Below are 12797 nucleotides of genomic sequence, written 5' to 3'. Positions count from 1 at the left end.
TTTAAAGTGGAATATTTTCTGTTAATTCGGGGCAGTGGTAGCAAACATCTTACAATTGATGGTCGGCTTAGAAAGTTGTTGAGGTCTGGGAATATATCTCATCATAACGACTTACCTTACTTTCATTTACTGGCACATAACTATCTTTAATCTTTGGAATAAATATTTTGGCAAACTCTTAAAATAAGTTAACAGTGCTGTGGACAAACACAAAATTAAGCTTTTGGAAGTTTAAAAGTCAAATCCAACGAAACAAAACCGAATATCTAATAATATCTAATATTTGTGTCATGAGTCAATCATTAATTTTGTGGTCTCTGATTTTGTGAATTAACTCAAACTGCCAAACAAGTGCGGAGTTCCTCTCCGAGCACTAAACGAAGGCGTACCAGTGTAGAGCTGTGCAGCGGTCTAACAGGTCCGGGTTGAGAAGTGGGTGAAAGGTCCATCAGGGAGCAGAGACAGCAGCACACACACACTTCACAGCCACTGTCGACCAGGTGAGATCTCATCCATTGTGTTGTTATTGTTTTTTTGTCTCAGTGAGTGGGTGAGTTTATCTTCGCTCACCGATGCATTCAAGCGGTACGGTTTGTGCTTGTACTTCCTGCAGAGCGGAAAGTAAAAATGTCCAAACAACCGCAGCCGATCAGCCCGCTGAAGAACTTCTTCGCCGGTGGCTTTGGAGGGGTTTGCCTGGTCTTCGCGGGACATCCACTCGACACGATTAAAGTGATAACTGCGCTTCTTGTGCTTCTTTTACACGTTGTGTGCTACGTTAGGAAACAGTGCATCCAATGACACTGCGGCCAATGGAGCCAGTTGTTACACACATATGTCAAAGTGAAATAGGCGCTATTACCAATCTGCTGTAAGGTTAATGGGAATGTTCATGTTGGTGTAGTAAGCTCAGTGTGAGAGCTCAGCCTGCTGCAGCCCTTTGACCCACATACACACTCAGTGAGTGTTATATGACTCAGCTCACCGCAGGTAGAATGACTTCCTGTACTGCTAGACCTCACCTGGTACTTCATGAAACCTATAGCAGTTACGTCAGTATTCATTGAATTAAGCCTGAGATAAACTTTTTATAAAGCAGTTATTGTAAATTTGAAGTGCTCATCAAACAACCTTTGTCATCATCTTGTGACTATGCCTTGACTTCATTAAAGTTTTCCACTTGGATATGAGTTAATCATTGTTGCAGGCTGCATTAGTACTTTTGTGGACACTTGGGAGCTGAGTAATAAATTGTAAACAACATGACTTCTTGTTACAGAAATAACTGTCAGCAAACACTTGCCAGTTGCCTCCAGCAGAAAAGAAGTTAAACTAGCTCTGATGTGGTTACCATGCAAACATACACCCAGTATTTACTCTTTACATATTTATGAATCACTGTCTGTATTAGAGTTGGTAGCAAAACTCATTTATTGGGGCTAAGATTGGGGTTTGTAGTGATATAAACACTGCTGTAATTATTTTATATTTATTTTCCAGGTGATGTAAAAACTAAGAGCATCTCTTTTTCTTTGCTTAGGTGCGTTTACAGACTCAGCCCAAACCCAAACCAGGAGAGAGCCTTATCTACAATGGGACCATTGATTGTTTTAAAAAGACCATAGCCAAAGAGGTTAGGACACAAACTGCCCTTATCTCTTGCAAAGGTTTGACATAATATTGCCTAAATGTGTTTGTCTGATGTGTTCCTCACAGGGTGTTAAAGGTCTCTATAAAGGCATGGCTGCCCCCATCATTGGAGTCACTCCCATGTTTGCTGTCTGTTTCTTTGGATTTGGTCTGGGCAAAAAGCTTCAACAAAAATCTCCTGATGATATCCTGACGTAGGTGAAGCTTTTTAGAAGTGATGATTCTGTGATCATTTCTAACTCTCTCTGGGTAGTAAACTTATCATAACACCATCTCCTACAGGTATCCACAGCTGTTTGCTGCCGGGATGTTGTCCGGAGTTTTCACAACAGCCATCATGGCTCCCGGAGAGCGAATCAAATGCCTTCTACAGGTCAGAGTTTATGTGTTCTTATAGATGTGGTGATTGGGCATGCTTCTGCTTTTATAGATGTGTCATTACTTCATGTTTTGGAGAGGTTTTCTTTGAAGTGGTGACTGAAGATTTTGCTTGTGTCCTGTTGTCACAGACTCAAGCAACATCAGGGCAGGTGAAGTATGCAGGACCCATGGACTGTGTTAAACAGCTGTACAAGCAGTCTGGGATCAGAGGAATCTACAAAGGCACTGCTCTAACGCTCATGAGAGGTGAGTCAGCAGGTGCCACATATATTAAACTAAGTGTGAGAAAATAGAGGATGGAAGAGGATGAAAACTGTTGAAATTATGACGAGAAGTGTAGACAAATGAGTTCTGTCTATGTTTACTTTTGTATTTAGTGTCACTGACTAAGACACAAACTGACACAACCTGAGGAAAAACAAACTGTAGAAATTAACATGTTTTGCTGTGAGAGATGAAAGAAAAAAATCAATATTCTGATTATATGAAAAAAAATGGGTAGATCATTTTTATTTATTCAAATCAATTTTGTTTGATTTATTTTTTCACTCCAAATGGAAAATGGAATCACTTGAGTAAGCATCTGTTTGGGGTTAAGTTTAAAAAGATTAAAAAGAAAAAATTATTGTGTGCATCCTCTGGTCTAACTCGTGCTTCCTGACGGAGGAACTTTAGTGTTTTTTTAACAACAAACTTGTTTTTTAGTAATGTATGTCTGATATTTGTTTCATGTCTAAGATGTTCCAGCCAGTGGGATGTACTTTACGTCATACGAGTGGTTGAAGAACCTCCTCACCCCTCCAGGAAAAAGGTGAGTGTTTGTTTTTAGCTCACAGTATTTACAGCCCTCTGTGATAAAGTTAGTTTGAGTTGAGTTTAGCAGCTAAACCGTTTTTCTTTTCCCTGAAGCCACAACGAGCTCAGTATTCCCAGCGTGCTGTTTGCAGGAGGGATGGCTGGTATCTTCAACTGGGCAGTTGCAATTCCACCTGATGTGCTCAAGTCTCGCTTCCAGACAGGTCAGTCTCTGGTTTAAACATTTTTAAAGCTCTTTTTTTTGACACAATCACAAGTGTACTCTATGTCTGGATCAGGATTTTTTGTTTATTTAATTTGCATTGAGATTGAAACTTTTTGAGTGTTATTCTCTTCTAGCTAAGCGTCAGTTGTTTTGTCCAGAGTTTTCAAATAATTTCTGTTAGGTATCAAAAGATTTGTTTTACATAGAAAAATAAAACGCCTGCAAAGTTTTTTTTTAATGTTTATAAGCTTCTTCAATATCCACATACTTTTATGTGTAGATTTTAACAAGTCTGATGATATAAAAAAACAGCAACATATCTAAGACTCATCTATTTTGCACTTTTATTAGAAAAAACTTTTACTTTCTGTCATAGTATAAGTGAAACTTTTTTTGTGTTGAAAGCATATGTGTCTGATTGAAAAATGTGTATTGACTTATTTTTTGATGTGTTTTCCCTCAGCTCCAGAGGGGAAATATCCAAATGGTTTCCGGGACGTTCTGCGGGAGCTGGTCAGAGAGGAGGGTGTGGGCTCTCTGTATAAAGGCTTCAATGCTGTCATGCTTCGAGCCTTCCCTGCTAATGCAGTGAGTGCACTTTGGCTTATCTTTGACTTTGTGGGGGGCTGAATGGTATATCTGACATCAGGCTGTTTGCACTTTGAAAAGCCCCAGGATAAGGACTTAGTTTGGTTCATCATACTTTAAAGCACAGTTCAGTCATTACACTGTGCTGTCGTGAGAGAGTTTTAAAAAAAGTTTTAAATGTTAAAGATGGAGACTCAAAGTACGACAAACAATGCACTGAATCACAGACACCCAGAATGTTTTTGAACTCTAGGGTACAAAATAAATGTTTCTGCCTCTTTATTTTAATGAGGTTAGACAAATAAATAAAGACCACTCAGACTTTATTTCTTTGAGATTCTGACTTCAAAATCAGAATTATTAATCCAAAAGAAAAAATAATTTCAATTCACTCAAACCAGCCTCTTATAGCTTATTATACAATTATTAAGTCTGTTACAGCTCATACAGAGAAGCATCAGTATGCCGTCCTCATTATATTGAACATGTTTTACTTCAACCTGTTATTCTAATTTAACAACATAAACACAAATGAAAATTTTGATGTTTAAGAAAATTATTGTATAAGCAGCCAGCAGCAGATACAAAAAGTAAGATTCTTGGCTTTTAGATTTTAAATTGTATTTGTTTTAATCTCTCCCTTCTAGTTGTGGAAAAACACAGAAACACCAAAAAGCTGTTTATAAAAGGGGAAGAATCAGTTCTTAGAAGAAAAAGAAACAGAAAATTATAAACAAAACGAGAAAGCATTCATAATTGAAAATTCTACAGTTTCTGTTCAGATAAATCCAAAAAGAATGTTAAAATAAAAAGTGAATAAAAAATACATGATTCAGAACAAAAAAGAGGTGGATAAGGGCACAGGTAGTCTTTGTCAGCTAAGGTAAAATGATTCATATCATATTTTGCTCAACAAATAACAAACATGATTAATCACATCACTTTTAGACACAAACTCAACCCTGTTTATCTTTGTGTCATTGTTTTTTCAGGCCTGTTTCCTAGGATTTGAGTGTGCCATGAAGTTCCTGAACTGGCTAGCACCGGACCTGTGATGAAGGCTACTCATGATTTAACGAATAAAACCTGGAACAGGACTGTTTAACACTATACAGTTATAAGCAGTACACACACAGATGCACACACAGATACACACACAAACACAAAGAATCATACGACACTGAGACATTTTAACAATTTTCCAAAAATATACTTGATTATCCTCTAGAGTGCGTCGTAGAGCCCGGGAAGATGTTAAACCGGTTGAAGATTCAGAGCGATAACTACACACGTGCGCACACACACAGATACACAAACAGACAGTCGAATGTTCTCACTCCACTTTGTTTTACATGTTTTCTTATTGTTTTAAATCTTTTCTGTTGTATTACTTTGAAGGAGTGCTCTGAACATGTTGTGCCTTACCTTTGTTATCTGTGAGCAGGTACACATATCAGGAAAAAGGTGCATTTTTTGTACTGTGTGTGTGTTAAATCTGTCAGCAATACACACCTTTCAGACTGTCTGTAAGGTCACATTCCACTCTGTGGCCACAAATAATAAGTACGCCTTCTTTCTGTTTGTTTAAATGTGAAATTGTGAGAGAACTCATCATGAGATTGAATGGACAGTATGTGAATATCAGCATGTATAGAAATAAAAAGAAGAATCAATATTTACAAAATAGAGTTTTCTCTTTTTGAAGCCTTTTCCTACTTTCATTTTCTCTTTTTTTTCTGAACATTTATATGAAAAAATGAAAGATTATGAACATTTATGTCTTTGTATAAAAACAATAGCTAATTTTAGCAACAGCATAAAAGATACATGAAAATACAGTTTAGAGTTACACAAGAGAAAAGACATCACAGAAAGAAGAACAGTATAATCATTTGAGTGAATTTGTTTATTTAATTAGGGTCCCCATTAGCTGTACCCTGGAGCACAGCTAGTCTTCCTGGGGTCCAGGCTAAAAACAAGCATATTTACAAGCATATAATGTATACACCTAAATTAATAAGAATGCAACACAGTCTATACAATCAGTCACATTTGGAAAGAGAAATAAAAACATACAACACACAAATTGAAATTTTATAACGTCTTTCAAAAATAAAATAAATGGATGTAATCCACAAAACACCAAAGAAAGACACAACCACTATGTGCCTATTGTCCTACGAATATGATGAGCCAATGTGGTTTTTTAAATTTTGTTTATAAAAATACATTTACAAGTTAATTTGTTCAAAGTGGTAGGGAATTCCATGCCTTCATTGCTCTGTATTTTACAATATATTTTAGAAAATTAGTACTTGCTTTTGGTAATGAAAACTGACCATTCGTTGCCTGTCTGGTATTGTATATGTACAAGTCTAAGTTAAGTTTATGATACTGATAATTAGGGATTTTAAAATGAAAACATTTCCATATTGCCAGGAGTAGAGAAGCAGTCAGCAGATGATCAATAAGATTCACATTCTAAGGCTTTCCCACCGGTGGGAATTAACACTTTAAAATGGAATTGCCTACTACAGAAAAACTTTCATTTTCACTTACTGTATATAGAAGCTTCTTACGGTATTTGACTTTTTTTTATATCAGAGCTGAGGCTCTCCAAGCATCCCTCTGCACTCTCTCTACACACTTAAACCCTGGAGTGGACTACTGGACCCTTAATTAGCAAGTCAGCAGAAATACTGGCTCTGTTTAACACTGTTAATAGCTTGGCATGAAACACACTGGCATAAACAGATGAGATACAAAAATCTCAAACTACGAATCCATTTTCTACTGCTTGATCTGTTCATGGTTGCAGGTGGCTGGAGCCTATCCCAGCTGTCTTCAGGCGAGAGGCAGGGTACACACTGATCTGGTGGCCAGTCAGTCACAAGGCTGACACACGCAGAAAGACAATCTTTCTTGTTACCATTGAACCTGATGAGCATGTTTTTGGATTGTGGGAGGAAGCCGGAGCGCCCGGAGAGAACCCTGCATGCACAAGGAGAACATACAGACTCCACACAGAAAGGTCCACCTTGTCTGAACCGGGATTTGAACTGGTGACCTTGTTGTAAGGCAGCAGCGCTAACCACTGAACCACTGTGCAGCCATAGATTTAATTACCAATATCAAAAAAACACAAAACACACTAGTACAGTGGATAGTGCTTTTTCACAGGAAGGGTTTCTGGTTTTGTTCCACATTCAGGCGGGTGCCTATCTGTGTAGAGTTTGCATGTTCCTATATGCAAATACTCATTGGGCTGATTGGTCACTTCAGATTGCCTGTAGGTATTAACTGATGCCTCTCTGTGATTGGCTGGCAGCCTGTCCAGGGTGCATCGAGGCTTGTGCCCAGTGACAGCTGGAATAGGCAGCAAAGGAAAAGTGGTAAATAAAACAGATGGATAACATTTTTCATTGTATGAAAACAAATAACAGAACAGGGAAATCATTTTCCTAATTTAATGTTTTTTTCTAACATCTTTTCATTTTCTCCCTCTATGTCTTTCTTTTGCTCTCTTTCTTTCTCTCTCACTCTCTCAGGACATGAAGCCCTGATGTAAAATCCATCAGACAGCCCTTAATTACATGTGATGTAAAAAGTCCTGATCAATACTTTCCAGCAGGCTGAGCTAAACACAGAGATCAATGAGCAGCTGACTGTTGGAGAGAGTGTGGAAACGAGGACGAGGAATCACGGTTCCTGAGATGAGAGTGCACACAGATGTATTTTTAAAAAGCTTAAGACTGACTTCAGCTGAGATTTTTGTTTCCAAACTTGTATTTGTGTCAAAACTGAATCTGTGACCTCTGACCTTTAGTGATGAATGCTGTGGAGATACCAGCTGGCTTGAAGGAGTTGCTGCAGGGGTACACCGTGGAGGTTCTTCGTCGCAGGCCGCCAAACTTGGCTGAATTTGCCGTGCAGCATTTTACAAAAATTCTTGAGAATCAAAAAAATGAACAAAAGGCCAAAAAACGCAGCTTCAAACCTACACGGAAGGGAGTGTCCTTTGAAGCCAAGTTGAATAAGGATGAGGAGGAGGAAGAGGAGGACTCTGTTAGTGAGTAGTCTCATGTTATTTTTGCCCTTCTCCAAATGAAAGATATAACTGTTCATAGATTTTACAGCAACACACATAAAATGGAAAAACAGAAATCTAGAAGTTAAACTAAAAGCTACATCCAGGCAAACTGTCCTGTGTATGAGGAGCAGGAAAGTGTGCAAAAACAAACACGGACCAAATCTTACTATAATACAGATCATTCACTGATGAATTTAGGAAATTTACCTTTAAATATAATAAAGTCAAACAATGAGGGATGATAGGTTAAACTTACATTTTAAAAACGTTTCTTTTTCTACCCGCAGAATCAACAACAGGCAAATATAACCGCAGAGTTTCAGGTCAGTAAGTAGAGCTTTCTGTGTAACCCACATATCATATTGACTGTATAGGCTGCACAGTGTTGAACTCGAGCATCTTGCTGCAGTTTGTGCTGAGGCATACAACCCTGATGATGATGAGGACGACGACTCAGAACCTCGGGTCGTCCATCCAAAAACAGACGTGCAGCGCCGCAGACTTCAGGATGCCTGCAAAGACATTTTACTGTTCAAAACACTGGAGCCGGTACGGCACTAAACTATTGGTCCTTTTTTCCTTTTCTTTTCTTTGTCCTTTCACTCCACATCAACTTTGTTGAATGCACTATTTAGAAGTGATAAGAAGTTTTCGTAGCTTCTTCTTTTTTTCCAAAATATGTCTTATCCAAATATTTTTGTATTCATGTGTAATGTGTTAAGACAACAGTCAAAAACCAAAACAAATAGAGGTAGTTTATAAAATAAAGTGAAACTTAAGTCTTATCTATAAGGTTAAAGTAAGAAGAACAATCTCTCCATAAAAGATAAGGGTCAGAATAAAGTTTTGTTCCACAATATCAAAGTCAAATCAAAATCAAGTCCCAATATTCACTATTTAAGTTAAAATACAGGAATGTTATAATCAGAGATTTTTTAAAAAGTTGATATAAAGTCTAAAAATAAAAGATTGAACTCAAGATAGAGTCTGAATTACAAGAATAAAGCCTTACTGTAAGAGATTAGAGTTAATATAAAGTTTAAATTTATAAGTTTAAGATTTAAGTCAAATGTTAAGACTAACAAAGTCATTATGTTAGAGGATTAATTGTGCATGATTTAAATTGAAACAAAGTATGAGGTTTATGTCCGAATAACGTCTAAATCTTTGAGACTTTCGTTGAAATAAAGTCATAATGTTTTAAGTTTAAAGTCCAAATAAAGTTATAATGTTACAAAATTTAAGCTAAAATAGAGTCACTATGTTACGAGATTGAAGACAAAATAAAGTTTGATTTTTTTTTTAGATAAATGTCAAGATAAGGTCTTAATCCTTATGATTTAAGTTAGAATGAAGCTGTATTATATGAGAGTACTCTTAAAAGTCCAAATGTTTTGAGATTAAAGTCAGAATAAAGTCTTAATGTAACAGATTTAAATCAGATTAAGTCTTAATGCACAGGGTAAAATGGAAATACACTGTGATGTTACGGGAGTTTGGTGTTATTTCATAGGAAAGTACTTAAAATAAATTAGTCCATAGAAATACTGAAATATCATAAAAGAAGATAAGTTTGTACATTAGGATTTCATCTTGAAACATTTTCACCTCCTTTGTCCCGCCCCTAATCCTCTTTTGAAGCAAACCCCTGTGAGTTTTTCTGGCTCTTGAAACCTGTCTTCTCTGCCGTCCTCCAGGAGCAGTTCTCTGAGGTGTTGGACGGCATGTTTGAAGTGTTGGTCAAACCTCAGGAGCACATCATTGACCAGGGAGATGATGGAGATAATTTCTATGTCATAGAGAAGTGAGAGGCGGAAAACGTCATGTTCATTAAGTCACAGTTAGGTGATGATTTTTGGTTAATGTCTGCGCCTGACTACTTTCCATTCCAGGGGTGTGTATGATATTTTGGTGGAGAAGGATGGAGTGAATGTGTGTGTTGGTAAGTATGACAATAAGGGAAGCTTTGGGGAGCTGGCTCTCATGTACAACACACCACGGGCTGCTACCATTGTTGCAACACAGGAGGGCGCTCTGTGGGGGCTGGTGAGTTCTATAAACCTTTCTGATCATGAGGTTTTTACAGCAGCATACACTCTCAAACAAAGCACCAAGTCTAAACTGTTGCTGAAAATACATTTAATCTAAATTTGATGTAAAACATTTAAATATTGTTTTGACATTTTTCAGGATCGAGCCACATTTCACAGACTCATTGTTAAAAATAACGCAAAGAAGAGGCGGACGTATGAGGCCTTCATTGAGTGTGTTCCTCTGCTGAAGTCTCTAGAGGTTTGGGTCTATAAATATCAAACTCTTCACAAACAAAATAAATGAAAACTGATGAAAGTTTTGTTGTCTTGTATTTCAGCAGTGAAACTGTTTGTCACCACATTATATATTTCATTTCACCAGCTCTCAGAAAGAATGAAGATTGTGGATGTTTTGGGGGCTCGAGTGTTCAAGGATGGAGAGCAGATAATAGCGCAGGTATGGAGTTGTTTTTTTGTTTGTTTGTATGTCTTTGGCTGTTTTTTTGTTGGACTTTAGAAGCCTTATTCTGTAAAGAGATGCTTATGCTGTTTTCTGTGCCTGCAGGGGGACGCAGCTGACTGTTTCTACATAGTGGAATCAGGACAGGTGAAGATAATGATAAAAAGCAAAGTAAGCATCTCACTACCTGTAATGTATCTTTAATCTTTTATTCAATATGCATTTTTTAAAAACTTTTTTTTAAGTTTCTTGACTCACTGAAGACTGCTCGACTCAGAGGTTTATATGTTTGTGTTTTGCAGACAAAGGCAGGTCAGCAAGATAACACTGAGGTGGAGGTGGCCCGTTGCTCCCGTGGACAGTATTTTGGGGAACTGGCGCTGGTCACCAACAAACCTCGAGCAGCATCAGTTTACGCCGTGGGGGAAACCAAATTGTTGGGTACGTCACCAGTGTTGGTCTGTGACTTTTGTAGAAGTGAATTTAAAAATAAAATCTCAGAATCCTGATTGTGCAGATTCTAGGAAAAAGTCAGAAAATGAAAGTTTAAATTTAATCCTTAGAACTCAAAGATTAGTGTTTAACTTTTTTTTTTTCCTCTCAGGATTTGAATAAAAAGTTGTTGTTTTTTCCATTCCCCCTTCTGAAAGATTCAATCAATTTCCATAACTGTATCTTACTTAACACTGACGTAAATTTTCAGTGTTTGACGCACAGTCAATTATGTCAAAATAATTAAATTGTAAAACAGAAAGAGGAAAGATTTTAGCCTCACGCACTCCAATTGGGTTTTTTTTCATTGTTTTTGAGCACCACATTGTGCTTAATTAACAGTATGGTTTTACCCCTTTAACATTTTCAAAGAAAGGCTTTAACAGGATAAACATAAAGAAAATATGTTGTACAATATCTTTGCAGTGTGCAGTCATTCAAAAACTGAGATTAGGTTAAAATAAGTATCATTCACAGGTTAGCCTGTATAGGGACTTTTCAGTATTTTGGGAATGTGTTGTGTCATACACAGTTTAAAATGGTAGCATGTAAAGATTATATCTCTTACACACACAGTCAAAAAAAACCAAAAACCTCTCAGCTGACATAAACATCCCATCAAAAACCGGACCCTTAGAGCTCAGTGACCAGGGGCCCCACTCACAAATTCAGCGTTGACAATCCTTCCTAAACTTTTACACACTAGTCATATTTATCAACCACAAGCAAAGAAATAGATCTGTACTGTGCAAAAGATAACTTAGTGAAGGGGAAAGACATCACCACACTCACCAATTCTTATGTTTCTGTGGCTATATGCTAAAAACTGGGTCAGTATTTCTCCTGAACATCTTACATTCATGTGGTCTGTGGATTAGATGGAGCAAGCAGCCAACATAAATGTTCAGGAAAACAATATGTAGGTGAGAGACGGTGTGAATGAGTAGTTACACCCAAAAACTCTAAGATCTTCTATGCACACAAGAAGAATTTGGACCAAGTATTAGACAGCACTGAGCAGCTGAGGAGGGAAGTCCTGATCTGAAGTCTGCAAAGGATTTCAGAGCTTTTTACAGCAGTAGATCAGACAAATATATTTTCCCTTTTAATGATATTCACTGACCTCTGCAAATGAAAAGCATTTCATACACATTTTTCTTTTCTTAACACTGTTTGACATCATATTAGTACTCTAAAACAAAGCTTAACTGAAAACTTAAGCCTGATTTAAGGCAAACTAAATTTTGGAGGAGTGTCAGCTGTGCATTTGTTAATGGACAGCATGGTCTACATCTGTGCACAGTTTATACAAGGACTGGAAAAATAATTAACCTGGAATTAATTTCTTTCAGTTATTGACATCCAGGCGTTTGAACGTTTGCTGGGACCCTGTATGGACATCATGAAGAGGAACATTTCCCAGTATGAAGACCAGCTGGTGGCACTCTTCGGCTCTAGTGTAGATTTGAAACACTAGGAGGAATATTTTATGAAATGAAGTATTATTTCAGTCAAGCATAGTGGCAGTATGTAACACTGGTGTCTCCCCTCTGTTTTATTTCAACTGAAGAGGGGATATTATGCTTTTCTATATTAGACACATTGGTATTAAGTAGCAATGCTGGATGTCCACACTAAATGTGTGCAAATTTTAAACCACCACATATTCATATGATGAAGAAATACCTGAACCTGTCTGTTAACTGATTAAAACGGTCAGTTCTAGATAAAAACAGGAGATTTTCATGAGACTTGTTGGAATAACGAGGTCATCACATAAGGATCTGACTGGTTGATAACACGTTGGAGGGGGCAGGCCTCAAACACTAAGGTCTGCCTCAAACAGGCCATCAGGGGGCTGGCAAATCAGAGGGAAGGGGGTTTGTGAAGCAGGGAACCTTAAAGAGACAGCAGCTAATACAAATTGACATAAGGTTTTTACAAAACACTTGTGTGATGAAAATATGGAATTTTTAGCTGTAAACAATACAAAGCAATGGAAAAATCAGATTTCCAATTTAACCCCAAAACTGGTAGTATAGGATATGAAAGTGTAACCTTGTTCTTAGTGTATGACTATTT

General features: G+C 37.3%; 1 protein-coding gene across 1 annotated transcript; it reads left to right on the top strand.

Moving 5' to 3' along the window:
* Nucleotides 1-358: 358 nt before the first annotated feature.
* prkar2ab (protein kinase, cAMP-dependent, regulatory, type II, alpha, B) lies at nt 359-12762 on the top strand. Its single transcript, XM_074673204.1, has 17 exons — nt 359-500; nt 614-732; nt 1541-1633; nt 1717-1844; nt 1933-2023; nt 2160-2277; nt 2770-2844; nt 7473-7709; nt 8018-8053; nt 8140-8279; nt 9428-9534; nt 9623-9776; nt 9921-10022; nt 10146-10220; nt 10329-10394; nt 10526-10664; nt 12068-12762. The coding sequence occupies exons 2-17, from the start codon at nt 628-630 to the stop codon at nt 12190-12192; spliced, it is 1791 nt and encodes a 596-aa protein (XP_074529305.1). The 5' UTR covers nt 359-500; nt 614-627; the 3' UTR covers nt 12193-12762.
* Nucleotides 12763-12797: the final 35 nt, after the last annotated feature.

This window comes from Halichoeres trimaculatus, unplaced genomic scaffold (assembly GCF_033239565.1).
Source record: "Halichoeres trimaculatus isolate MK-OKI-2021-1 unplaced genomic scaffold, fHalTri1.1 fHalTri1_scaffold_1, whole genome shotgun sequence".
Classification (NCBI taxonomy): domain Eukaryota; kingdom Metazoa; phylum Chordata; class Actinopteri; order Labriformes; family Labridae; genus Halichoeres; species Halichoeres trimaculatus.
The sequence above is the reverse complement of the archived record's forward strand: the minus strand, read 5'-3'. Positions and strand labels throughout refer to the sequence as shown.

What these genes read in the sequence shown, in the direction of transcription:
- prkar2ab (XM_074673204.1), top strand. Translation starts at nt 628, where the DNA reads ATGTCCAAACAACCGCAGCCGATCAGCCCGCTGAAGAACTTCTTCGCC. An exon ending in AGGGCGCTCTGTGGGGGCTG is followed by an intron (nt 9,777 to 9,920) that starts GTGAGTTCTATA and finishes GACATTTTTCAG; the next exon opens with GATCGAGCCACATTTCACAG. An exon ending in CTCTGCTGAAGTCTCTAGAG is followed by an intron (nt 10,023 to 10,145) that starts GTTTGGGTCTAT and finishes TCATTTCACCAG; the next exon opens with CTCTCAGAAAGAATGAAGAT.